The sequence below is a fragment of the Armigeres subalbatus genome, chromosome 1, assembly GCF_024139115.2.
Source record: "Armigeres subalbatus isolate Guangzhou_Male chromosome 1, GZ_Asu_2, whole genome shotgun sequence".
Taxonomy (NCBI): domain Eukaryota; kingdom Metazoa; phylum Arthropoda; class Insecta; order Diptera; family Culicidae; genus Armigeres; species Armigeres subalbatus.
The window spans coordinates 308,536,290-308,561,984 of NC_085139.1; the positions used below are offsets into that span (position 1 = coordinate 308,536,290).

At 42.9% G+C, this 25,695-nt stretch overlaps 1 protein-coding gene across 19 annotated transcripts in view; it reads left to right on the plus strand.

Moving 5' to 3' along the window:
* The window catches only part of LOC134207896 (protein lap4), a 250,176-nt gene that overhangs the window by 398 nt on the left and 224,083 nt on the right, over positions 1-25,695 (plus strand). For 16 of the 19 annotated variants that reach the window (XM_062683915.1, XM_062683922.1, XM_062683920.1 and 13 more), the window contains exons 2-3: positions 3,312-3,509; positions 5,145-5,956. In XM_062683915.1, the coding sequence (XP_062539899.1) occupies positions 5,795-5,956 (162 nt within the window). In that variant the 5' untranslated portion in view covers positions 3,312-3,509; positions 5,145-5,794. The remainder of the gene's footprint in view (positions 1-3,311; positions 3,510-5,144; positions 5,957-25,695) is intronic. The other 3 variants (XM_062683917.1, XM_062683916.1, XM_062683918.1) reach the window with 1 other exon arrangement.

Consider the following 25,695-nt stretch of genomic DNA (forward strand, 5'->3'; position numbering starts at 1 on the left):
ATACTCTGAAGAAATGGTAATGGAAATTTCTATGCAGTTAATACATTGATCTTGATAGATAGCGACTATCTCAACCCCTTGCAAGTATAATCGTCTAAACCTAAAGCTATTCCTAGAAAAAATTCCAGGATCTAAGTTTTTAAAGGGAATGCCATTTATTTTTTCAGGATTAGGGTGCTTTAGGGTCAGATTATTCTTCAAGTAAAAATCTTTTGAAACTGAAAGGGGAAATTTTTCGGACAAGCATGCTTTTTGCGAGAGTGTTGTACTTTTTACAATGGTATCAGTCCCGAAAAGTTAAGGCAATTTAACCTGGATTTCAAAAGAAATTAAAAATTTAATTAAAAAAAATTGCGGGAAAATGAACTCAAAATCGTTAAAAAAAAATTTGATTTTAATAATATTACATTCATTTTAAACTTTAAAGCAAAGCAGCACAACTTTTTTTCAGACCTATCTACAAAACTCGTGTAAACCCTGAATTCGCTTGTCATAAGACGAGTTTGTACAATCCCATTGAAATTCCACTACTTAATTGTATCTTGACAGATACGTATTTCAACCTCAACAGTAAGGCCGTCTTCAGTGTCTCGTACTTGACTTGTACTTGATGCGCCCTGAATTCGGCTTATCCAGTTTTCCTCCACAAACGTCAAATCAGTGACTTACTTGCAGGCAAGCTGACGGTCATTACCACTCGCGGAAAACTGGATAGCTTTTACGTATACTAAGTGCACGAAAAAGGCAAAAAAGGTTTAGTTTTCAAATCATTTAAGGAGAACGTTCGCCAACTTTCTCCAAAGGATTCCTTGGTACCTAATAAGTGTTAGATAAGACCTCATGAAAAGTTATGCTTGAAAGAGTGTTCTAATGATGCTTTATGTTCGGAATAATTGCGTTTAGGAAATTTTGATGGGTATAGTTTTCTGTAGATTAACTAAAGATATGGAAATTATGCTGTGGCATGCCGGTTTGACAGAATTTTGCGAAAACTCAACATCTGAAGCCCCAACGGATTCAAAATATGTTGCTGAGGATGATCTTGAGCAGGACACGAACTTCTAAGGTACACCGTGCAGTAGGGATTAAACCAATCAAAGCTTGACCTAACGCATGTAAACCTATCAACTGTATGTTAATGAGTGAAAATTCTATTCAAAATATTTAAATGTTTAACTGTCCTAGCAAAGACAACAAAACCTCAATATTTTAGCCAATCTTTCTGAATGCGACAATTGAAAGGTTGGTAAGAGACGACAGCAAGTCCGTTGCGCGGTTCGTGAGAATGTGCACGAAAATAATTCGGGAAATGACAAAATTTCACATTGTGCGGCATTCACTTTCCTTAATCTGAAGGTTCATGATATTTCGTCTATTAATAGTCAGCAAATCGAAAGTGTGCACGTTTGTAATTAACCGAGTTTTTATAATGTCTTGAGCCTAAATTGTTACTTCTTCAGGAATTTTTTCGTTATAGCATTTGTCCTGGGGTCATACCCTATTGTAATGAAATACGTCTGATAGGTTTGAACCTTGGCGATGGAATGGTTTTGTTTGAATATAACAAACTTTCGTTTCTAAGCCATATCAAGGATTGGTTACCAGTACTGCAAGAGGTCGTGATCGTCATAAGACAGAGCAAAGTGCGTTTTGCTATCTTAAGCGACCAAATGAAAGAAAGGTTGGTTCTTTGATCAATTTTGCATGAAATGTGTTGCATTGTTTGCATGTTGTGCTTTATTTTAAGTGGTAATAAACACAAAAATAAAGCAAATATTGCACACTTTCATTCTCTGTCACGAGACATTTTTTTTAGGTTTTTGTAGTATGCCATTTATTCTTTGCATTTCTATTGGCGCTTTGATCTTACATCGAGAAGAAGAAGAATAAGCAGAAAGATTATAATCGAAAATATCTCCACGGGAAAGCATACGAAGAAGTTTTTGAAAATCTCCTCAAAAATTCTAAAAGCAATTTAAGGTAAAGTGCCCAATAGTGGACCCCCAACCAATAGTGGACCCTGCAGCCGTTTTTGCATTATTACAGCACAATGTAAATATTTTGCTATGAAATTCCATCGGGAGAACCTACCTTACAATCCTATGATTTGATTCCATGCATTGGAAATGCTATGGAAAGTAAAATTAGATGATTTTTTACAATTCTACAAAAAATAAACACAAGAGTGTCCGTTATAGGAATATTTTGGGGGGTCCACAATAGGGAAGAAGAACGTCCCGAAACGAAACATGAAAATCAAATGAAGTGTCGACTATAGGGAAGCAATTTCCTATTATGGACCCCCAGGGCGAATTCGATTGGACTTTAAAATGTTAATTTCAACGAATAACGTCGTGTCACAGAGAAACAGACGTCTCACTTAGAACAAAATGCAACCAAAATCATCGTCACGAAAACATTATCCCCCAATGCTAAAATCACTGTGTGTGGTCAAGCGGCAACCAGATGGCGGTAGCGCGCAAACGTCAAACACAAGCAAAATCGATGGAAGCGCCATCGGTGGCCGATTGACCACCTACATAAAATTGAATTAACCGCTAAAAAGGTGAAGGATGGAACATGTGCTGAGTGAGACGTCTGTTTCTCTGTGGTCGTGTATTTGAGTGTTTTATGTATGTATCGTGGAGAGGAGATGCAGAACTTGTTATTAGATATCAAGCAGAATTATTTTGTTCAAAATTTCGACTCCTTAGGTATGACAGGAAGAACACAATTCCGCTACTAGGGGGTCCACTATTGGGTATTTTACCCTAATTAAAAATGGTAGGCAGGTTGGACCTTCAAATGGTTCTTGACTTCTAGGTCAATATTTTAAGAATTTTTGGTGGAAATTCTTAATAATTGCCCGTGTAGTTGAATATAAAACATTTCCAAGTTTCAAAGCCTAGTAATAACTTTTGTAGTTGCGCTAAAACATATTTATCTGAACTTTTGTTCAGCATTCATTTTCTTTTTAAAACCAGAGTATTCAGATTTTCATCCGAATTCGCAAGATCGATAAACACAAACCCAATTTCAAATCTTCGTGTTCACATAACGTGAATCGTAAATCGGTCACAGACCAACATCCAAAACATGTATAGTTCCCAGTTCTGGCAACCCTGGCATAGCACCGCACGCAACAAGAAGAAAAAGCCACGACGAAGCGAAAGAAAGCAAAGAACCGTAGTTCGTGTCAAACTCTCGGTCGGTCGTGTCGTGCTCTGCTCGCTGCTCGCTTGGAGGAGCCATTTCGGGACATTGGATGTAGTGATGTTGAAGTTTTGATTCTTTTTTTTTCGCTTTCTTAGAATGCATTTTCCGCTGGAACAGTGCGCGCAATGTAGTGGAAATTAATGTGAAACGTTGACGAAACGCTTCAAGCAGAAGTCTGCGTTGTATTTGACCCTGGTGGGCGGGTGGAATTCGTGTAGGATTCGATTTCACGGGAACAGTGATTATTTTTTTTAGGAATGCCATTCATGATGTGGTGATTGAACTTCTGCCAGGTAAAACCAGCAAAAGAATGTTGTAATGAAAGTAAATGCTATGTTCCGAGTGTGTGGTTTTCGTTTCTAATGTATTGTTAGTGATTGGAATTTCGTTGGGGTGGTGGCAATACGGTCGAGTCGGTGGAGACACAAAAAGAGTTGTGACTGAAAAACTGCGATGTAAAAAATTGCTGGCAAAGAAGCAGTGTGCATTAAAAAAGAAGTTGTAGTAAAGTACGATGTTGAACGAATGAGAATGGTTGATGACGGCGATGATGATGATGATGATGATATTTTAAGGCGCAGAAGAGAGTGCAAAGCGAACCGTGAAGGGTGCGTGGAGTGGAAGAAGTACCATACAGTGTTGCTAGCAGTGTATTTATTATTTTGAAATGCTTTTTCATTCACCAGAAACACATTACACTAAATTTTCAATGATTGATAATGCAGAGCCCTTTAAATAATCATTGTTATGATTGGATTGGTGCTAATAATATTTACTTTGCCGTCACTGAAAAGTTTGGACCCTTGATTATTGAAATAATGTTCGTAGGTATATAAACCAGCTGTTAGATATATTCCAATATGAAACACATTCTTATGTCCTATGTTCTAAGCGAATCGATCTCAAAATTTTGAAATGCAAAATTCCTCATAATTATTGCGGTAGACGCAAGCCGCACTCTAGTAGTGTGATTAGGATACCTGCTGAGAATATTCGCCGTCAGTATATTTCTTCAATCAAGCCAAGGAAACATTTTCAAAAAAGTATTTCCATTTTTAAACTCGTTTTGATTTCAGATCAAATTTGTTGTGGTTCCGATTTAGCAAAAAAAAAAACCATACCTGCTTCAATAAAGTTTCTTCTTTAGTAATATATTATCCACAATCAACAAGATGATTGAATACAAATCTTAAATACTTTGACTTGATGACTGTTTTATTACAATTCCCATAAATCAGCATCCATGTCGAGGCGCATTCACGCTAAAAATGTTATATGGATATTTATCGCAAGTTGTTCCAGAGTACGGGGAATGGCACGAACAGTGCTCCCATCGTCGTCGTCATCGTCATCTAATCATTATTCATCCACTCAGCAGTCGTCGGTCCGTCGATCGGAAGGGTAATCCTCTGTTCCTCTTTGCCTGGGAACGGGTGGCGGCGATGACGACGCCTGTGTCTGCTTGCCGCGCTGATGATGGACAGAATGGATGCGTTGTGTTCAGGAGGTTCGGTCATTGCAAGAGTCGCCGCCAGCCAGACCAGTCCGTTCGTTGCTTATACTCGCCTTGCCAGCTATGGTTACCGACTGACTGACTGAACTTTGTTGGTCGGAATTGGGTGTGTACACGCCACCCACCACCTGCTCGTAGTTTCGAAGAAAAGAGCAATAGTGGCACAATCAGTGAAAGGTGATTTTGATTGCACCCTGAAGAGAAATGAAGAAGCATATTGAAGTGGGTGCAAATTGTGTTTGTGTGCAACCGAATAGCTCCGTTAGTTTGTGATTGCGGTTGTCGTCGCGATTTTCCACTATCCAGACAAAGTTTGTGAAAGGGAATATGCTGCGGTGCTGTAAACAATTCCCCTGGAACTGTGCGCCGCGGAGCTATGTACTGGTTTCCTCTAATACCGTTTTTCGTTTTTCAGCTTGTTTGCAACAATTTCAACAACAAAGCAACTACAATTGCTTTGACAGTGTATAAAGTGAATCAAGAAAGTATCTAATACGTAGGAAAAAAAACACGACGACAGCAGTTGTGTGTTGGCATTTACATAGTTGGAAGGGGAAAAGTAAGTGTGTCGAGAGAGCGAGCGTGATTCTTATTGATTTTTGCGAATGTTTTCCTTCTGGTTTGCAAAACTCTGTGGTTGACGGCGAAGAAACCGATGAATAAAGTTGTGCTGGCCGAGCTGGGAAAGCGATAGTCTAGTTCCCAGCGGGCGAAGAAGCCTCACAGTGGAAGAGTGGCGAGAAGAATCCGGTTCCATAAACGAGCATAAGAAGACGTACGTACTTGGGTGCTACTCAAGTTTCTTCTTCGTTTTGGTTTTCGATGTAATCGTATCTGGAGGAAGAAGCAAAAGTGCGAAGAATAGTTTTTGCTGACGACGACGACGACGACGGCGGCCAGACCGACAACAACCGGATCACGGATGTTGGGTCGCTGAGAAAGGAAGTGTATACAAACGACCTCGAAGATTGATTTTGTTATTTTTTGTTTTTTTTTTAACTACGAAGAAGGGCATTTGAAAAGTGAAGTGCACACAGTGGGGGAAGGTGGATCGCTCGAACGACAATGTTTAAATGCATCCCGATTTTCAAGGGCTGCAATCGGCAGATCGAGTACGTGGATAAGCGGCACTGCTCGCTGCCGAATGTCCCGGAGGAGATCCTGCGGTACTCGCGATCGCTTGAGGAATTGCTGCTCGATGCCAACCATATCCGGGATTTGCCCAAGGTAAGTAAAAAAAAAAATGAAAATAATCTGATTTGTAATCAAGATATAATCATTATAATCGTTTTTGTACACTCTGGTTTTATGAATAGTCTTTAAATTGGTCTATTTGAATATCCGTTTTATGAGGAAACGAATGTGTAGACTCTTTATGTTGTTTCTGGCTACACTGTAACTCATGTTAGGGTAACTCATTTCCAATGGATCATTTACGGAACTCACTCGGAACTCAGTACGTTAAAACAGTGGCTCCAGTTGCTCTAACCGCGTCAAAAGTCAAAACAATAAATTCCTCCCTTCAGACGAAGGTCGCGCAATATCAAATCCGACATTCAACGGTGGAACTATGAAACACTTCTTCGAATTAACGTTGATAACATTTCATACATGCAACAACATCAGATCCAAAGTATTATTGATTTGTGTGGAAAAGTTAAAACTATTAATAAATAACAATAACAAAGGTTTTTCCAACAGTTTCTCCGGGAAACGTCGAAAACTTTATTCGAAAACCACTGCACAAATATCTTTTCAGATATTTCTCCAAAAAATTCATTGAAAATCTTCCAGGAACGGTTTTCGGTTTTCTCGGTCAACAATGATTTCTTATAAGATAACTTCGGAAATTACCCATGAGATGAGAGCTGCAGCGAAACTTTCTTCGGTTATTCCTCTAATACTTTGTCAGGGATATTCCGCATTTTTTCCCAGAATCTTTCGTATATAATTCTCCAAAAATTCCACTCGTAATATATTTTTGTCAGAAATTCCTCCGAGAATGTTTTTGGAGAGAGAAATATGAGTTACTTTTTCTGGATTTTTTTCAATTAATTCAAGCTCTATCTGGAATAAGGGCGAATGTCGCAAGAGAGGATTCTCTTCGTCGACTTCCCTTCTTTTAAATAAAAGTGATAAGCAGCGGATTTCTTTGTGGTTTATCATCTCAGCACGATAGAAAACAATGGGAACTTGCATTCTGAGGTGATAAACTGCAAAGAAATCTCGCTTAACTTTTCAAAAGGACCTAAGTAACATTTTTTCATGAATTAATTTGAATACTGCTTGTCACTTTTATTTAAAAAAGGGGAAATCGATGAAGAGAATTCTCTCTTGCGACATTCGCCCTTTTACCAGATAGAGCTTGAATTTTCTGAATTTTATTTAGAGATTTCTTGGGAAATTTCTTCGGAAAGTCTTCCCTGAGAGTTTTATTTTAGACATTTGCTCAGTAATCACTCCAATCATTGTTTCAAGAATTGTTCGCATTTTTTCGGTAATACGGAAATTTCTGCTGGAAATTCTTCACAAATCCTTTCTCACAAGAATTATTTTCGAAAATTTAATGAAAAAAATTTCACAAGTTTCACTGAGAATTTCTCCCCAGAATCATTCGAACATTCCATCGAAAACTCTTCGTCTCGTCTCCGGCAGAATTTTTTTTTCGGAAAATCCTCCTCGAATTTCTTTAAACATTTTTCGCGAATTTGTTTAAAAATTCTTCCGTGCTTTTCTTTGGATACGATTAGAATGCCAATGCTGAGTTCGAACCGGGATTCATCTTGAATACCGGATGAAGTTCGACTCGAATTTTGAATGGAGTTCTACTCGAATGCCGGATGGGATTCTACTCGAATCTCGGATAGGATTCTACTTGAAACCCTGATGAAATTCTACTCGGATTCCGGATAGGATTCTACTTGAAATTCAAGTGAGATTCTAGTCGAATCCCTGATGGAATTCTTCTCGAATCTCGCATGGGATTCTACTCGAATTCCGCATGGGATACTACTCGAATGCCGGATAGGATCCTACTCGAATCCCGAATATGGTTCTAATCGAATGCCGTATGGGATTCCACCCACTCTTCTCGAATCCTGCATGGGATTCCACTCACTCTTCTCGAATGGTGTTAGTTTGCGTGGGAGAGCTATCAGATTCGTCAAATCGTCGTTCCAATCTTTGTTTACAAAAGCAGATAAGTCGTTTTGAAAATTTTGTCTTGAATTTGAATACTGCTTGTCACTTTTGTTTAAAAAAGGGGAAGTCGAAGAAGAGATATCTCTCTTGCGACATTCGCCCTTTTACCAGATAGAGCTTGAATTTTCGGAATTTTATTTAGAGATTTCTTTGGATAGGGTTCTACTTGGGTAGGATTTGGGTAGGATTCTACTCGTATCCCGGGTGGGATTCCACTCGAATACTACTCGAATCTCGGATGGGATTATACTCGAAACCCGGATGTGATTCTACTCGAATCCCGGATGAGATTAAAGTCGCATCCCGTGTTGTATCCCTACCGAGATTCGATTCCTCTCGAGATTCGAGTAGAATCCCTCTCGGAATTCGAGTAGAATCCCTCATGTAGAATCCCGATATTCGAATAGAATCCTTCCCGGGCTTCGAAGCGAAACCCTCTCGGGGTTCGAATAGAATCTCTCTCGGGATTCGAGTAGAATCCCTCTCGGGATTCGAGTAGAATTCCCCTCAGGATTCGAGTAGAATCCCTCGGGACTCGAATAGAATCCCTCGGGACTCGAGTAGAATCCCTCTAGGGATTCGAGTAGAATCCCTCCGAAGATTCGAGTAGAATCCCTTTCGGGATTTAAGTAGAATCCCTCTCGGAATTCGAGTGGAATCCCTCGGGTTTCGAGTAGAATCCCTTCCGGGACTCAAGTAGAATCCATTTTGAGATTCGAGTAGAATCCCTCTCGTGGTTCGAGAAGAATTCCTCGGGACTCGAGTAGAATCCCTTCCGGAATTCAAGTAGAATCCCTTTTGAGATTCGAGTAGAATCCCTCTCAGGATTCGAGAAAAATTCCTCAGGACTCGAGTAGAATCCCTCGGGACTCGAGTAGAATCCCTCGGGACTCGAGTAGAATCTCTCTCGGGATTCGAGTAGAATCCCTCTGGGGATTCGAGTAGACTCCCTCTCGGAATTCGAGTAGAATCCCTCTAGGGATTCGAGCAGAATCCCTCCGAAGATTCGAGTAGAATCCCTCGCGGGATTTGAGTAGAATGCCTCTCGGGATTCGAGTAGAATCCCTTTTGAGATTCGAGTAGAATCCCTTTTGAGATTCGAGTAGAATCCCTTTTGAGATTCGAGTAGAATCCCTTTCGAGATTCGAGTAGAATCCCTCTCGGGGTTCGAGTAGAATTCCTTTCGGGATTCGAGTAGAATCTCTTTCGGGATCCGAGTAGAATCCCTTTCGGGATTCGAGTAGAATCCCTTTCGGGATTCGAGTAGAATCCCTTTCGGGATTCGAGTAGAATCCCTTTCGGGATTCGAGTAGAATCCCTTTCGGGATTCGAGTAGAATCCCTTTCGGGATTCGAGTAGAATCCCTTTCGGGATTCGAGTAGAATCCCTTTCGGGATTCGAGTAGAATCCCTTTCGGGATTCGAGTAGAATCCCTTTCGGGATTCGAGTAGAATCCCTTTCGGGATTCGAGTAGAATCCCTTTCGGGATTCGAGTAGAATCCCTTCCGGGATTCGAGTGGAAACCCTTTCGGGAGTCGAGTAGAATACCTTTCGGGATTCGAGTAGAATCCCTATCGGGATTCGAGTAGAATCCCTCTCGGGATTCGAGTAGAATCCCTCTCGGGATTCGAGTAGAATCCATTTCGGGATTCGAGTACACAGCCGTGCGCAAAATTCAAGTACACATCCGTGCGCCTTTCTAGATTCGAGTGGAATCCCCCTAGGGATTCGAGTAGAATTCCTCTCGGGATTCGAGTAGAATCCTTCTTGAGATTCGAGTAGAATCCCTCTCGGGATTCGAGTAGAATCCCTCTCGGGATTCGAGTAGAATCCCTCTCGGGATTCGAGTAGAATCCCTCTCGGAATTCGAGTAGAATCCCTCTCGTGTAGAATCCCTTTCGGTATTCGAGTAGAATCCCTTCCGAGATTCGAATAGAATCCTTCCCGGGCTTCGAGTCGAATCCCTCCCGGGATTCGAGTAGAATCCCTCTCGGGATTCGAGTAGAATCGCTCTCGGGATTCGAGTAGGATCCCTCTCGGGATGGGAGTAAAATCCCTCTCGGGATTTGAAAAGAATTCCTCGGGACTTGAGTAGAATCCCTCGGGACTCGAGTAGAATCCCTCTTGGAATTCGAGTAGAATCCCTCGGATTCCGAGCAGAACCCCTCTCGCAATTCGAGTAGAATCCCTCTCGGAATTCGAGAAGAATCCCTTCCGGGATTCAAGTTGAATCCATTTTGAGATTCGAGTAGAATCCCTTTCGGGATTCGAGTAGAATCCCTTTCGGGATTCGAGTAGAATCCCACTCGGGATTCGAGTAGAATCCCACTCGGGATTCGAGTAGAATCCCTCTCGGGATTCGAGTAGAATCCCTCTCGGGATTCGAGTAGAATCCCTCTCGGGATTCGAGTAGAATCCCTCTCGGGATTCGAGTAGAATCCCACTCGGGATTCGAGTAGAATCCCACTCGGGATTCGAGTAGAATCCCTCTCGGGGTTCGAGTAGAATCCCTCTCGGGATTCGAGTAGAATCCCTCTCGGGATTCGAGTAGAATCCCTCTCGGGATTCGAGTAGAATCCCTCCCGGGATTCGAGTAGAATCCTTTTCGGGATTCGAGTAGAATCCCTCTCGGGATTCGAGTAGAATCCCTTTCAGGATTCGAGTAGAATCCCTCTCGGAACTCGAGTAGAATCCCTCTCGAGATTCGAGTAGAATCCCTTTCGGGATTCGAGCACAATCATTTGGGATTCGAGTAGAATCCCTCTCGGGATTCGAGTAGAATCCCTCTCGGGATTCGAGAAGAATCCCTCCAGGGATTCGAGTAGAATCCCTCCAGGGATTCGAGTAGAATCCCTCCAGGGATTCGAGTAGAATCCCTCTCGGGATTCGAGTAGAATCCCTCTCGGGATTCGAGTAGAATCCCTCTCGGGATTCGAGTAGAATCCCTCTCGGGATTCGAGTAGAATCCCTCTCGGGATTCGAGTAGAATCCCTCTCGGGATTCGAGTAGAATCCCTCTCGGGATTCGAGTAGAATCCCTCTCGGGATTCGAGTAGAATCCCTCTCGGGATTCGAGTAGAATCCCTCTCGGGATTCGAGTAGAATCCCTCTCGGGATTCGAGTAGAATCCCTCTCGGGATTCGAGTAGAATCCCTCTCGGGATTCGAGTAGAATCCCTCTCGGGATTCGGTAGAACCTCTCGGGATTCGAGTGAGAACCTCTCGGGATTCGAGTAGAACCTCTCGGGATTCGAGTAGAACCTCCTCGGGATTCGAGCAGAACCTTTCGGGATTCAGTGGGAACCTCTCGGGATTCGAGTAGAACCTCTCGGGATTCGAGTAGAACCTCTCGGGATTCGAGTAGAACCTCTCGGGATTCGAGCAGAACCTCCTCGGGATTCGAGTAGAACCTCTCAGGATTCAGTAGAACCTCTCGGGATTCGAGCAGAACCTCCTCGGGATTCGAGTAGAACCTCTCGGGATTCGAGTAGAATCCCTCTCGGGATTCGAGTAGAATCCCTCTCGGGATTCGAGTAGAATCCCTCTCGGGATTCGAGTAGAATCCCTCTCGGGATTCGAGTAGAATCCCTCTCGGGATTCGAGTAGAATCCCTCCCGGGATTCGAGTAGAATCCCTCCCGGGATTCGAGTAGAATCCCTCCCGGGATTCGAGTAGAATCCCTCCCGGGATTCGAGTAGAATCCCTCCCGGGATTCGAGTAGAATCCCTCCCAGAATTCGAGTAGAATCCCTCCCGGGATTCGAGTAGAAACTCTCCTGGGATTCGAGTAGAAACCCTCCCGTTTCGAGTAGAAACCCTTCCGGGATTCGAGTAGAAACCCTCCCGGGATTCGAGTAGAATCCCTCCCGGGGATCGAGTAGAATCCCTCCCGGGATTCGAGTAGAATCCCTCCCGGGATTCGAGTAAAATCCCTTCCGGGATTCGAGTAGAATCCCTCCCGGGATTCGAGTAGAATCTCTCGAGTAGAATCCCTCCCGGGATTCAAGTAAAATCCCTCCCGGGATTCGAGTAGAATCCCACCCGGGATTCGAGTAGAATCCCTCCTTGGATTCGAGTAAATTTCCTTCCGGATCCTAGGAGTAGAATTCCTCCCGGGATTCGAGTAAAATCCCTCCCGGGATTCGAGTAGAACCCCTTCCGGGATTCGAGTAGAATCCCTTCTGGGATTCGAGTAGAATCTCTCCCGGGATTCGAGTAAAATCCCTCCCGGGATTCGAGTAGCATCCCTCCCGAGATTCAAGTAGAATCCCTTCCGGGATTCGAGTTGAATCCCTCCCGGGATTCGAGAAGAAACCCTTCCGGGATTCGAGTAGAAACCCTCCCGGGATTCGAGTAGAAACTCTCCCGGGATTCGAGTAGAATCCCTCCCGGGATTCGAGTAGAATCCCTCCCGGGATTCGAGTAGAATCCCTCCCGGGATTCGAGTAGAATCCCTCCCGGGATTCGAGTAGAATCCCTCCCGGGATTCGAGTAGAATTCCTCCCGGGATTCGAGTAGAATCCCTCCCGGGATTCGAGTAGAATCCCTCCCGGGTAGAAACCCTCACGGGATTCGAGTAGAAACCCTCCCGGGATTCGAGTACAAACCCTCCCGGGATTCGAGTAGAATCCCTCCCGGGATTCGAGTAGAATCCCTCCTTGGATTCGAGTAAATTTCCTCCCGGGATTCGAGAAGAGTGGATTCGAGTAAAATCCCTTCCGGGATTCGAGAAGAGTCCCTCCCGAGATTCGAGAAGAATCCCTCCCGGGATTCGAGAATACCTTCGAGTAAAATCCCTTCTGGGATACGAGTAGAATCTTTTTCGAGATTTAAATAGAATTCCTCCGAAGATTCGAGTAGAATCCCTCCCGAGATACGAGTAGAATCTTTTTCGAGATTTAAATAGAATTCCTCCGAAGATTCGAGTAGAATCCCTTCCAAGATTCGAGTAGAATCCCTCCCGGGATTCGAGTAGAATCCCTCCCGGGATTCGAGTAGAATCCCTCCCGGGATTCGAGTAGAATCCCTCCCGGGATTCGAGTAGAATCCCTCCCGGGATTCGAGTAGAATCCCTCCCGGGATTCGAGTAGAATCCCTCCCGGGATTCGAGTAGAATCCCTCCCGGGATTCGAGTAGAAACCCTCGCTGGATTCGAGTTAAATCCCTTCCGGGATTCGAGAAGAGTCCCTCCCGAGATTCGAGAAGAATCCCTCCCGGGATTCGAGAATACCTTCGAGTAAAATCCCTTCTGGGATACGAGTAGAATCTTTTTCGAGATTTAAATAGAATTCCTCCGAAGATTCAAGTAGAATCCCTCCCGGGATTCGAGTAGAATCCCTCCCGGGATTCGAGTAGAATCCCTCCCGGGATTCGAGTAGAATCCCTCCCGGGATTCGAGTAGAATCCCTCCCGGGATTCGAGTAGAATCCCTCCCGGGATTCGAGTAGAATCCCTCCCGGGATTCGAGTAGAATCCCTCCCGGGATTCGAGTAGAATCCCTCCCGGGATTCGAGTAGAATCCCTCCCGGGATTCGAGTAGAATCCCTCCCGGGATTCGAGTAGAATCCCTCCCGGGGATCGAGTAGAATCCCTTCCGGGATTCGAGCAGTATCCCTCCCTGAAGTGGAATCCATCTCGGGATTCGAGTAGAATCCTTTCCGGAATTCGTCATCACTCCCAGTTAAATGACTAGAAAACTGGGTAAATGTGTAATGTATAAAGAAATGGTTCACTAAGTACTGATCCCGATGTTGATCTATCGGTCACTTTCAGCAATAATCGTCAATTTAATCACAGTCAATCGGAACGAAGTTGTTTTATGAAAATAAATATTTTATACTAGGTTTCCTTACAGAAAGAAAGTTCAGGATAGTTTAGAACACAATACAGATGGGAGAATCACATATTTATGGCCCTTTTGTTCTCGGAAGAGAAAATAATAAAAATAATGAACCATGCCTGAAATTTGAATTGTGTTACGAATAAATTAAATATTTTCCTCCTCCATGTTATTGAACGCATTCCTCTCCAGTGTCAACGATCTGAACAGCAGAAAGAAATCCAGCCCCCAATTTATACAAAATTCATATCGCACAAAACAAACTCAACTTTGGGCGGATTCCAAATAATTGCTGTGCGATGATGTCACCACGGCCAGCGACCGCCGCCGTGTCAAACAACCGACCGACCAAGCTTGTTTCTCGTTCTTGTTTGGCAGCAGGTAAACATATGAAGAGAAGACAAACGGAATGGCTTGTCCCGTCCGTCGTACCCTGCCTGGCAAGTCCCGGCCCATCAGTACAGGACGGACCCACAAAGCTGAGCGGGCGGCGCGGCACGGCGGCGAATTGGATTCGTTTGGAAATTTATTCACAAAACACGCACTCTCTCACACCAACGCACCGATCGAGCCCCACCATCGAACGAATGGTTCTGAATAGCGTGAAAAAGATGCAGAAACCAGACACCAGAAAAAAATGACTAACACAATCGGACCGTTGATGATGGAATCGATGATGACGATGATGACGATCGTGCTGAGCAACAAGCATTCCCCGTTTGCCACACGGCGGCTGCGACTCCCAATCAAGGCGAGCCGATGGAGCGCGCGGTGCTACCTTGATGGGGTCTTGGTTTCTACAGCGCTGCTGTTCAGTGGGTTCGCGCCGCCACATCGACCGACCAAAAGTCATCGATGAAGAAGGTGGAATTCCAATTTACGATGCGACCGACCACCACTAAACGGTTGACCTCCGACGGGCCGTGCGAGCCAAACCGACTTTATTCACGGTGCAGGGAGAGACGTTTGTTTGTGTTTGTGCCTTAATGCACACCACGCTATTAAGGGATCGAACAACAGATACAACAGAACCGAAAGGTTAGTACAGGAAAAGGGCCTGCGTCACGTTGTTATGATTTTGCTGAGTATAGTCAACAGCAGTGTTTAGTAGATCGGTTGCTCATAATGGTAGTTGGGACTTGGGAAGATGTCGATGCGATGTGAACGGCTATCCATCGAGTGCGGCATTTTGGTCGTTGGGAGCAGAAGGGTTAACGAGAGCCGATCACCGAGGTCGGTCGGTTGTGAGAGATTCGATCAATGATGATTGAATTCGATGTTTAAAGAAAGACATTGTCTATTGGAGGTTGTGTGCGAATAATTTGTGTGGATGTTTAATTGATTGGGGTCGATTAAATAATTAAATTTCGTTGTGTTCCCTTGTTACTGCAAGAAATCGGAATCCGCTTGTGCTCGGAATGGATTCAACAATTTTGACCGGAATAGATTTCCAGTGAGTGTTTTATGTTACGATCGAGAGAACTAGTGAGAACTCTTTGAAGTGAGTGTATGTTGACACAAGAATACATATTGTGTCTATTTGAAACATTATTTTCTATATTAATGCGATACACATTTCTAGCAATTGTTTGACGGTTCACAACAGGTTCGATGAAGAAACCCCTCGACTAGTGAGAACGTCCTTCGACCGCGTAGAGCTTGTCCCGTCTTTTGTAATCCTTGCTAGTAGTGCGGTAAGGTTGTTGAATGTAAAAAAAATATTCCAAAACATCCAGGAATATGTTCTCTCTGTGCTCTCAGGGAGAATTGGGCAGTGTTTGATCGGTTCTGAATCCTGACGCCTGAAACTATTTACAACTAAAACACAGTAAACAAAATTGTAAGATAAGGCATTTTATGAGATAGATCGAATCAGCTGTAGGTCGTACACTTATTACGTTAGCAATTTTTCTGGGTTTTTCGACTCCCCCCATGTAAGATTTTTTTCATACAAATTATTTCCCCCCAAAAGTGCTTACGTTATATGTGTACAGCCCCAGACAATACTAGAAGGCGTTTCAACCGTGTGTAAAGAACAGGCTTCGGTACGTTCACTTAGTTAATGTTTACTGTACTTATACAACAAATTTATAAGACTAAAAAGTACTAAAATTTTGAGGCCACTTTTTGGTCACTATTTTTATAAGTTTAGTCACTAAGGTCACTATTATTTATCCCTAAACCCGCTACCAGCCCTGTTATCGTAAATATTAAAAAGTTTTAATGAAGTTGGTAAATTGGTGGAAAGCTTCTGAGTCAAATGATATATAAATCCCTTTATTCTCGCGGACCCTCCCCCAACTGCCAGTTGAACCGACCTTTTTAGTAGGTGAGTTGGCCCACGCACTTGCTAAGTGCAACGGGAACTCATCCGTCCCCATTCCCAAAAATAACGTGGCGGGTCGGGACCCCACCAAATATAGATCGATCTCCCTTACATCGTGTGCCTGTAAGACCATGGAGAGAATGGTTAACGACGGCTCCGTGAGCAGCTGGAAGCTGATGGTAGGTTTGGATTCCAACAACACGCCTTTCGCCCAGGGTATAGCACCAGTACCTATTTTGCCAACCTGGGCAGCGTACTACAAAACGCGTTTAACGAAGGCAAGCATGTTGACCTGGTTTCTTTGGACATTGCCGAAGCCTTTAGCAGGACCTGGACACCATTGGTCCTCAAACAACTACAGGAATGGGACATCACCGGCAACATGCTTGTCTTTATAAAAAAAAACTTCCCTAGCGGTTTACGATTTACCTTTATTTACCTTTACGATTCTGATTGGCGGAACTGCGTCTAGAGAATTCGCCGAGGAGACCAGCGTCCCCTAAGGGTCGGTTTTTGTGGTCACCCTCTTTTTGGTCGCAATGAACGGGGTTTTCGGTGTCCTACCGGCGAATGTTCACCTCTTCGTCTACGCCGACGACATTCTCCTGGTCGTGGTGGGTAATACTCCTGGACGAACCAGGATAAAGACACAGGCAGCGGTTAGTGCCATTCACTGTTGGGCTGCCTCCATCGGGTTTATTATGAATGCTAGAAAATGCATTCGAGGCCACGTTTGCCGGAGTCGTCACCAACTTACTGGACCTTCCATTAGACTCGGTCATGATCCTATCCCGAACAGGAAAATCGTCCGCGTCCTTGGAGTGGACATCCATCGCCAACCACACCATAGCTACCCGGCTTAGAAGCGGGGAAAATACAGACGAGTTGAGAAGATCGTTGCTAGAACTGTTGGGAACACGATTCCAGAACCATGAAATCTGATACACCGATGGTTCAGTCTCCAGCCTCGGTGTCGGTTTTGGAGTTTCCGACACTCCTAGACACCCTTGGATCCAAGGAATACTATCCCACTATCCCTGAGGAAGATCAAACGCTCTACTGGCCCATGGAGGGAACTGACCTCCCAGAAAGAGCAGGAAATCGTATCGAGGTTACGGACCGGACATTCAAGGGTTTCCCACAACTTTGGTGGAGGCCCTCTCCGACCTCAATGTGACCTGTGTGGAGTCAGAAACAGCGTGGAGCATTTCACCTGTAGATGCCCTAAATACGAATTCCCTAAGGAACTTTATGGGATCCCAGGCAGCATTAGAGAAGCTCTAGGCGAAGATGAAGCCTGAATGGCAGCTCTCTTTTGCTTCTTGAAGGATGCCGGGCTTTATCACCAAATATAGGACCCCCGAACACCTTCTTTCGGGAACATGTTCCTCTGTCGGTGGTGAACGGGCTTTCCTCGAATTCAAGTCCCACCCCCTAAGTAAACCATACACTGTTCAGCTTCAGCCTCCTTCTCTATTGACGTAGGACTTACGTCTTTCTTTACTATACTGGTGCCATTTAAATTTTTGAAAATCGGGAGCGTTACGCTGGAAGGGAAGATTTCGAACGTTACTAGCGCCTTCATCTTTAGATGGATTTTCAAGATTTATTTATCAATCGACTCGAACACTCTCCAGCAATTTACCAATTTTATTGAAACTTATAATTTTTAACGATAAGCTATTGAAAATTTCAATTCTTGTCAAGGCCAATAAAAATTTCATATATAATCAATGTCGTGCATTCCTGACACGGACATCAAAATGCACTGTCACGTGCCTTCGGGTACACCGCAAGATTTTCTTTGTGTATAAAAGAAGATGTGCCTACCGTGTGCGAGTCATTTCAGCTAGTAACAGCAGCGCGTACTGACGTGCTTTTTGCTCACCCATTTTTTCTCGTTCGTTTGCTATGCTTACGTACACAGCATGCAGTCGCCAGTGGGAGAGCTGCCGGTGGGTCTGCGAGTATGCATGAAAGAAGAGGACGCATTTTTTGTCGTTCTATGCTTGATGATGGTCGAATTCAGTGGTGTCGGTTTCGATCGATGCAATCGCCCATCGCATCACTCCGAGCTCACGGCTAAAGTCCGATGATGGCTGAGGCTGTGATGCCAGCGGTGGCGGATGAAGAAGAATAAAATGGTATTAGGAATAAAGCGATTGAATTGTATTCCGTATATATTGGATCCGCTCCATTTTCTTACAAAACATTATCCGGAGACTTCAATATTATCCGATGACAAACTTATATAGTCGAAGTAATTAAACAAATAACATCTTTTCGGAAAATTTAGTTAGTAATATTCTTTGTTTATTAGATTAACATAAGAAAGATACACACAGCAGAATTTACTCTGAAGATTGGCGGAGCCACGGCTGGCACCACTCATCGCAAGCACGCTGCTGTTCTCAAAGGCAGCGTTCTTGCGCCAAGTGGTGTTCTACCAATAACAATATCTGACTCCGCAATACTATCTGATATCAGTGATTATATTACTATATTTCACTGCTAGATAAATGCAAAGAGCATTAAAACAAAAAATACACTTTGCATTTTCAGACGACAAAATGATTGACATAGTTTTGGCCACACTTTTACACTGCGAACTTATAATAAGGAGCGATAAGGGACAAATAGGACATTATGACTGTTGAATGGTTGTTAAATCCGTTTATTCTTTTTAAATCCGCAATTGAGAATTGATTCCCAAAAAAAAATATGTGGAGGTGAATGAATTGTTGGAATTTTTAAAATCTAAAATAAAACAAAAACTAATTGAATTCAAAAGTTTTTTTTAACTCGATACTATTTGGCCAGCCATTTTTATTTTTTTTTTTTTGTCTTTATTATTGAGATTTTCAGCCCGCGGCTGGCTCATCTCATGAGATAATATTTCACAATAATAAAATACAACACATTCTGAATAAAATTAATTATTTTTTCTTGGATCGTGTGTTGTACACTTTCCAGTCCGAATGACATTTTGTTCCACTATCGCCAGTACCATAAGCAATAACATCACCGCACGATCTCTTTGGAATATTTTCGTCTTGAATATCGCTTGTTGTTGCCGATGCAGTAGACAATCGCCTCTTCGCGCTGGCTCAAGTACCGGACTCCTTGCCTTAATTGACTTTAATGCCAAAATCTGCCATTTAGAAATAATAGTTTATTTAAATTTATAGATTTCTAATAAGAGACCATGGTTTATAGAATTTTCAAAAAATTTCTCAGAAATTGCCAGGTCGTGCTCAAAATCTCAAAAATTTGATTTAAATTTGTTATTAAACCATAGTTTAATAACGGGTCAAGTTGTATTTTTAAAAGATTTATAAGCTTTGTGAGTCCAAATAGTTCTCCGTCTAGGAATCAATAAGATTATTTTATATCATTCTTTGGCTGTTATACAGAAAACTTCGAGCTCATATTAAACAACAATAATGTTGTTGTAATTATCAACATAATTTTGTGACACAACTTGTAACTCACTACGCGTTCCCGTGACGCCGGGTAGATACCTTCTCGTGGTGTGTTACTTAATATGAGGTGCCATGGTCACATTCCTAGCCTCTGGTTGATCCAACGAATACCATCCCCAATATCCAACTCCGTGTTACTTATGAGAGTGTCACTGGCCTCTTGCTTTTTTTTTGTATTTTCTTGATTTCTGATAGCATTCTAGATAAGGATTTCAAAAATAAAACACTAGTTTGCAATCTACGAATTATATCGTTACAATGCTAATGCAACTTGTTGCTCTATACCCAACTTCATGCAAAAGTCACTATTTGGTCACTTTTTCTGCAATTGAAAGTCACTATTTGGTCACTTTTTCGTCATCGTTGGTCACTAAAGTCACTATTTTGAACGGCATTCATCGCTACCAGCCCTGTATATTAAGTTGTGGTTGGTACTAAACCACACGTACATTCAAACAGGGTTATACTAAAAAAACAACTACAATGATGAAAATTGATTAAAATTAATTACTTTCATTTATTCGCAGAAGACATTGGCTTTTAAATTATGCATAATCAGCAATGGTGCTGATATTCATTTGAGATTAGAAAATTTCGCCGTATTTACATGTAAATGTTTTAAAAAAGTCAGCAAAAAATAATTTCCAGAAAAAATATTTTATTAAACATTATTTTATACCTTGATTTTATTTTTCTGAAAAAATATATCATTAAACTTGACTTAGACTCGGAGTTTGAAGCCACAACATTAAATAATTTTTCGTTGACGTATTAGCACAACCTCATCTATTTTAGTAAGGTTACATTTTATATTTTTTTTAATCTTTAATTTCCAGATTTTTTATTATTTTGTTACTGCTCCTTGACTCGTTTCTTTTTTTGATTTTTTCAGCAGTAAGCGCGCATGTTAGCAATAAGAAGCAACGAAATTGCTATATTTCTTTGTTTGGCGATAAGATGAATATATGTTCAATGAGATGGAAAACGGGACAGTTCCCATAAAATAGCACATTTTGCCCAAGTCTGAAAATTTTAATAATAGAATTTTTAAACTTTAAATATTATCATCAATAAGAAATCTATAAATGCCCTACATTTTCTAAAGTAAATAAGAGCTGAATAGTTAGAAACAAAGCAATTCTGATTATGTATTTAATAATTAGTTTAATTTCCAGAAGTTTGAAAATAAACAAATTGCTAATAATTCTACACAGCATTGAAGTTGTCATTTCTAATATTAATACCCGTAATCAAGCCTCATAGATTCAAAAGTTAAATAAAAATACGTTACGTTTATATAAGTCTTACGTTTTTTCGCGGTTATGTTAAAAACATTACCCATTGCTCGTTTTCTTCAGCCTTTCTTTCAACTGACAATCTCTTTGAAATTTATCAAGGAATGTTCCTACAAAATTTCGTGGACCTACTATTTCCCAAATTTGAATTAGGCTCTAAATACTAAACAATTGTACAACTAAAATTTTCGCTTCTCAGTACCTCTCTCCGATGATTTGAGGCATAAAGGAACCGAAATTTACAAATTCCTACGGAAGTTCCTCCAGGAATTCCTCCGGAAGTTCTTACGGGAATTCCTACGGAAGTTCTTCCGGGAATACCTCCGGAAGTTCTTTCGGGGGATTCCTCCGGAAGTTATTCCGGGAATGCCTCTGGAAGTTCCTCCAAGAATTCCTTCGGAAGTTCTTCCGGGAATTCCACCGGAAGTTCTTCCGGGAATTCATACGGAAGTTCTTTCGAGAATTCATACGGAAGTTCTTTCGGGAATACCTCCAGAAGTTCTTCCGGGGATTCCTCCGGAAGTTATTCCGGGAATGCCTCCGGAAGTTCCTCCAAGAATTCCTCCGAAAGTTCTTCCAGGAATTCCTCCGGAAGTTCTTCCGGGAATGCCTCCGGAAGTTCCTCCAAGAATTCCTTCGGAAGTTCCTACAGGATTTCCTTCGGAAGCTAATCCAGGAATTCCTTCGGAAGTTCCTCCAGCAATTCCTTCGGAAGTTCCTCCAGAAATTCGTTCGGAAGTTCCTCCAGGAATTTCTTCGGAAGTTCCTCCAGGAATTCGTTCGGAAGTTCCTGCAGGAATTTGTTCGGATGTTTCTGCAGGAATTCCTCCGAAAGTTCCTCCAGGAAAGTTCCTCCGGAAGTTCCTCCGCAAGTTCCTCCAGGAATTCCTCCGGAAGTTCCTACAGGATTTCCTTCGGAAGCTAATCCAGCAATTCCTTCGGAAGTTCCTCCAGCAATTCCTTCGGAAGTTCCTCCAGAAATTCGTTCGGAAGTTTCTCCAGGAATTTCTTCGGAAGTTCCTCCAGGAATTCCTCCGGCAGTTCTTCCAGGAATTCCTCCGAAAGTTCTTCCAGGAATTCCTCCGGAAGTTCTTCCAGGAATTCCTCCGTAAGTTCTTCCGGGAATGCCTCCGGAAGTTCCACCAAGAATTCCTTCGGAAGTTCCTACAGGATTTCCTTCGGAAGTTAAACCAGGAATTCTTTCGGAAGTTCCTCCAGCAATTCCTTCGGAAGTTCCTCCAGGAATTCGTTCGGAAGTTCCTCCAGGAATTCCTTCGGAAGTTCCTCCAGGAATTCGTTCGGAAGTTCCTCCAGGAATTCGTTCGGAAGTTCCTCCAGGAATTCCTTCGGAAGTTCCTCCAGGAATTCCTTCGGAAGTTCCTCCAGGAATTCCTTCGGAAGTTCCTCCAGGAATTCCTTCGGAAGTTCCTCCAGGAATTCCTTCGGAAGTTCCTCCAAGAATTCCTTCGGAAGTTCCTCCAGGAATTCCTTCGGAAGTTCCTCCGGGAATTCCTTCGGAAGATCCTCCAGGAATTCCTTCGGAAGTTCCTCCAGGAATTCCTTCGTAAATTCCTTCAGGAATTCCTTCGTAAATTCCTTCAGGAATTCCTTCGGAAGTTCCTCCAGGAATTCCTTCGGAAGTTCCTCCAGGAATTCTTTCGGAAGTTCCTCCAGGAATTCCTTCGGAAGTTTCTCCAGAAATTCCTTCGGAAGTTCCTCCAAGAATTCCTTCGGAAGTTCCTTCAGAAAATCCTTCGGAAGTTCCTCCAGGAATTCCTTCGGAAGTTTCTTCAGGAATTCCTTCTGATGTTTCTCCAGGAATTCATTCTGATGTTCCTCCAGGGATTCCTTCGGAAGTTCTCCAAGAAGTTTCTTCGGAAGTTCTCCAAGAAGTTCCTTCGAAAGTTCTCCAAGAAGTTCCTTCGAAAGTTCTCCAAGAAGTTCCTTCGGAAGTTTTCTAAGAAGTTCCTTCGGAAGTTCTCGAGGAAGTTCCTCCAGGAATTCCTACGGAAGTTCCTCCGCGAATTCCTCCGGAAGTTCATCCGGGAATTCCTCTGGAAGTTCCTCCGCGAATTCCTCCGGAAGTTTCTCTGGAAGTTCCTCCGGGAATTCTTCCGGAAGTTCCTTCGAGAATTCATCCGAAAGTTCCTCCGGGAATTCCTCGGGAAGTTTCTCCGAGTATTCTTCCGGAAGTTCCTCCGGGAATTCCTCCGGAAGTTTCTTCGGGTATTCTTCCAGAAGTTCCTCTGGGAATTCCTCCGAAGGTTCCTACGGGAATTCCTCCGGTAGTTCCTCCAGAAGTTCCTCCGGAAGTTCCTCCAGGAATTCCTCCGGAAGTTCCTCGGGAATACCTCTAGAAGTTTCTCCGGGAATTTCTTCGGACGTTCCTCCGGGAAATCCTCCGAAAGTTCCTCCGGGAATCCCTCCGGAAGTTCCTCCGGGAATCCCTCCGGAAGTTCCTCCGGGAATCATTCCGGGAAGTTTCTCCGGAAGTTCTTCTGGGAATTCCTCCGGAAGTTCCTCCGGAACAAAAAGAATTCCTGGAGGAACTTCCTAAGGAATTCCTGGAGGAACTTCCGAAAAAATTCCTGGAGGAACTTCCGAAAGAATTCCTGGAGGAACTTCCGGAGCAATTCCCGGAGGAACTCCTGGAGGAGCTTCCAAAAGAATTCCTGGAGGAACTTCCAAATGAATTCCTGGAGGAACTTCCGAAGGAATTCCTGGAGGAACTTCCGAAGGAATTGCTGGAGGAACTTCTGAAGGAATTGCTGGAGGAACTTCTGAAGGAATTGCTGGAGGAACTTCCGAATGAATTCCTAGAGGAACTTTCGAAGGAATTCCTGTAGGACCTTTCCGAAGGAATTCCTGCAGAAACTTCCGAAGGAATTGCTGGAGGAACTTCCAAAGGAATTCCTGGAGGATCTTCCGAAGAAATTCCTGGAGGAACTTCCGAAGGAATTCCTGGACGAGCTTCCGAAGGAATTCCTGGAGGAAATTCCGAAGAAATTCCTGGAGGAAGTTCCCAATGTTTCCTGGAGGATGTTCCGAAAGAATTCCTGGAGGAACTTCCGAAGGAATATCTGGAGGAACTTCAAAAGGAATTTCTGGAGGAATTTCCGGAAGAGATTCTGGATAAACTTCCGGGGAAATTCCGAGAGGAATTTCCTTAGGAACTCCCGGAGGTATTCCCGTAGAAACTTCCGAAAGAATTCAAGGAGGAACTTCCAGAGGAAATCCTGGAGGAACTTATTTTATTTGTCTTATCTATCTCATTTGTCTTATTTGTCTTGTTTGTCTTATTTTTCTTATTTACATCAGCACCACTGTCATTACCCAAATCCTTTTCAAAGCTTATGTGGAAACCTTGTACAGAAATACTCTCACGATATTTTCTAATGTTGTTCTAGAAACGACTCATGTTTTCATTTTTCAAAACCAGCTGGAGTTTGTTTATTTTGATCTCCTCATTACGTGATTGGTCGGCGCTGCTGCTGTTCTCTCGCCGAACCACTGCATGAGTGATAATTTTTTCCCCATTGTTGCCAATTTTGTTCTCCGTTTACGGTAAATTCTAAAGCAATTGTAAACTGCATAATGTTGAAATAATTTTGGCGACACTGACATCGTCATTCTGGCGGGCAGAATTAGGCAATTTTCTTCTTTCAGAGAGTGTTACCACGTGCTTTTTTAACGGAAAACCCTTCCCTCAGACCTTAAGGCAGAAAAGGCCTAAAATATGAACATAAGATAGACAGGCCTTAAACATAGCCCACATCCTCCAGCACATCCATCCAAAGGAGAACAGCGCACCAAAATTCAGGATCACGGAACTTCCCCAGGAAACCAAACTGCGATGCTGACAGAAATGCGGTCCATGCTCCAGGAGGAGCAGCACCACGACTTACCCGGAAGCGTCTTCTTCCCATTAGGTGGACCCCAGTAACACCCGTGATTGTTTGTGTAAGTGTCATCCCCTTTTTATTCATCTTGTCGTTTATTTCGGTTATTTTATCCGTGTTAGTGTTTATTTTATTAGTGTTAGGTTAATCTAAAAATAGTAATAAGTAAATCAACGGGCGATCCCTAGGTTGGCACGCAAGGGGGGGGGGGGGGGGAGGGGACATCCGGCCCGCCCTTCCCTCTTTCATCAGGACACAAACATGCATCGTGGCGGAACCCTTGATTGGACCGCGAAGGGAGCTCTTCAAGCTCCTTTCCATACCGGTGTTGAACCTAATCTAAAATTAAAAAAAACACCCTTATAATGATTTGAAAGAAAAAAAAATCCAGAGCAGGAGTGACGACCTCGATAACAGAAATTGGTATGCCTGAAGTATTGTGCATAGTAAATTTTTTGATATTATTTTTTTGGTATTTTACCTCTTAGGCAAGTATCCAGAGTATATATCAATAGCAGAATGAGGTATTATTGAATTAATTTCTCCTGCTCGGGTTGATTTCAGTAGGGGAAACGGCCAAATGTTGAGCGGCTAATTTTGTCGCCTATTGTTGAACTTCCATAAGAAATGCACGTGCGTTCAACAATAGGCGAAGAAATTAGCCGTTCAACATTTGGCGAATTACCCTACCCAGCAAAAAAAAAACAGCTGCAAAAAAGCTTTTTTTGTTACTCAAAACTTATTACTTATTACTCCAAAACCATTTTTCCACGTCTCCTGGTCTTCTGGAATATGTTATAAACATGCTCGAATACATATACAAGCTTATAGTGACGAGAAAAGCTAGTGTCGTAACTGTAGATGGCAAGTTCTGAGCACAATGTCAGTTTGAATGACCCAGGATATCTCAAAACCATATTCAGGAAT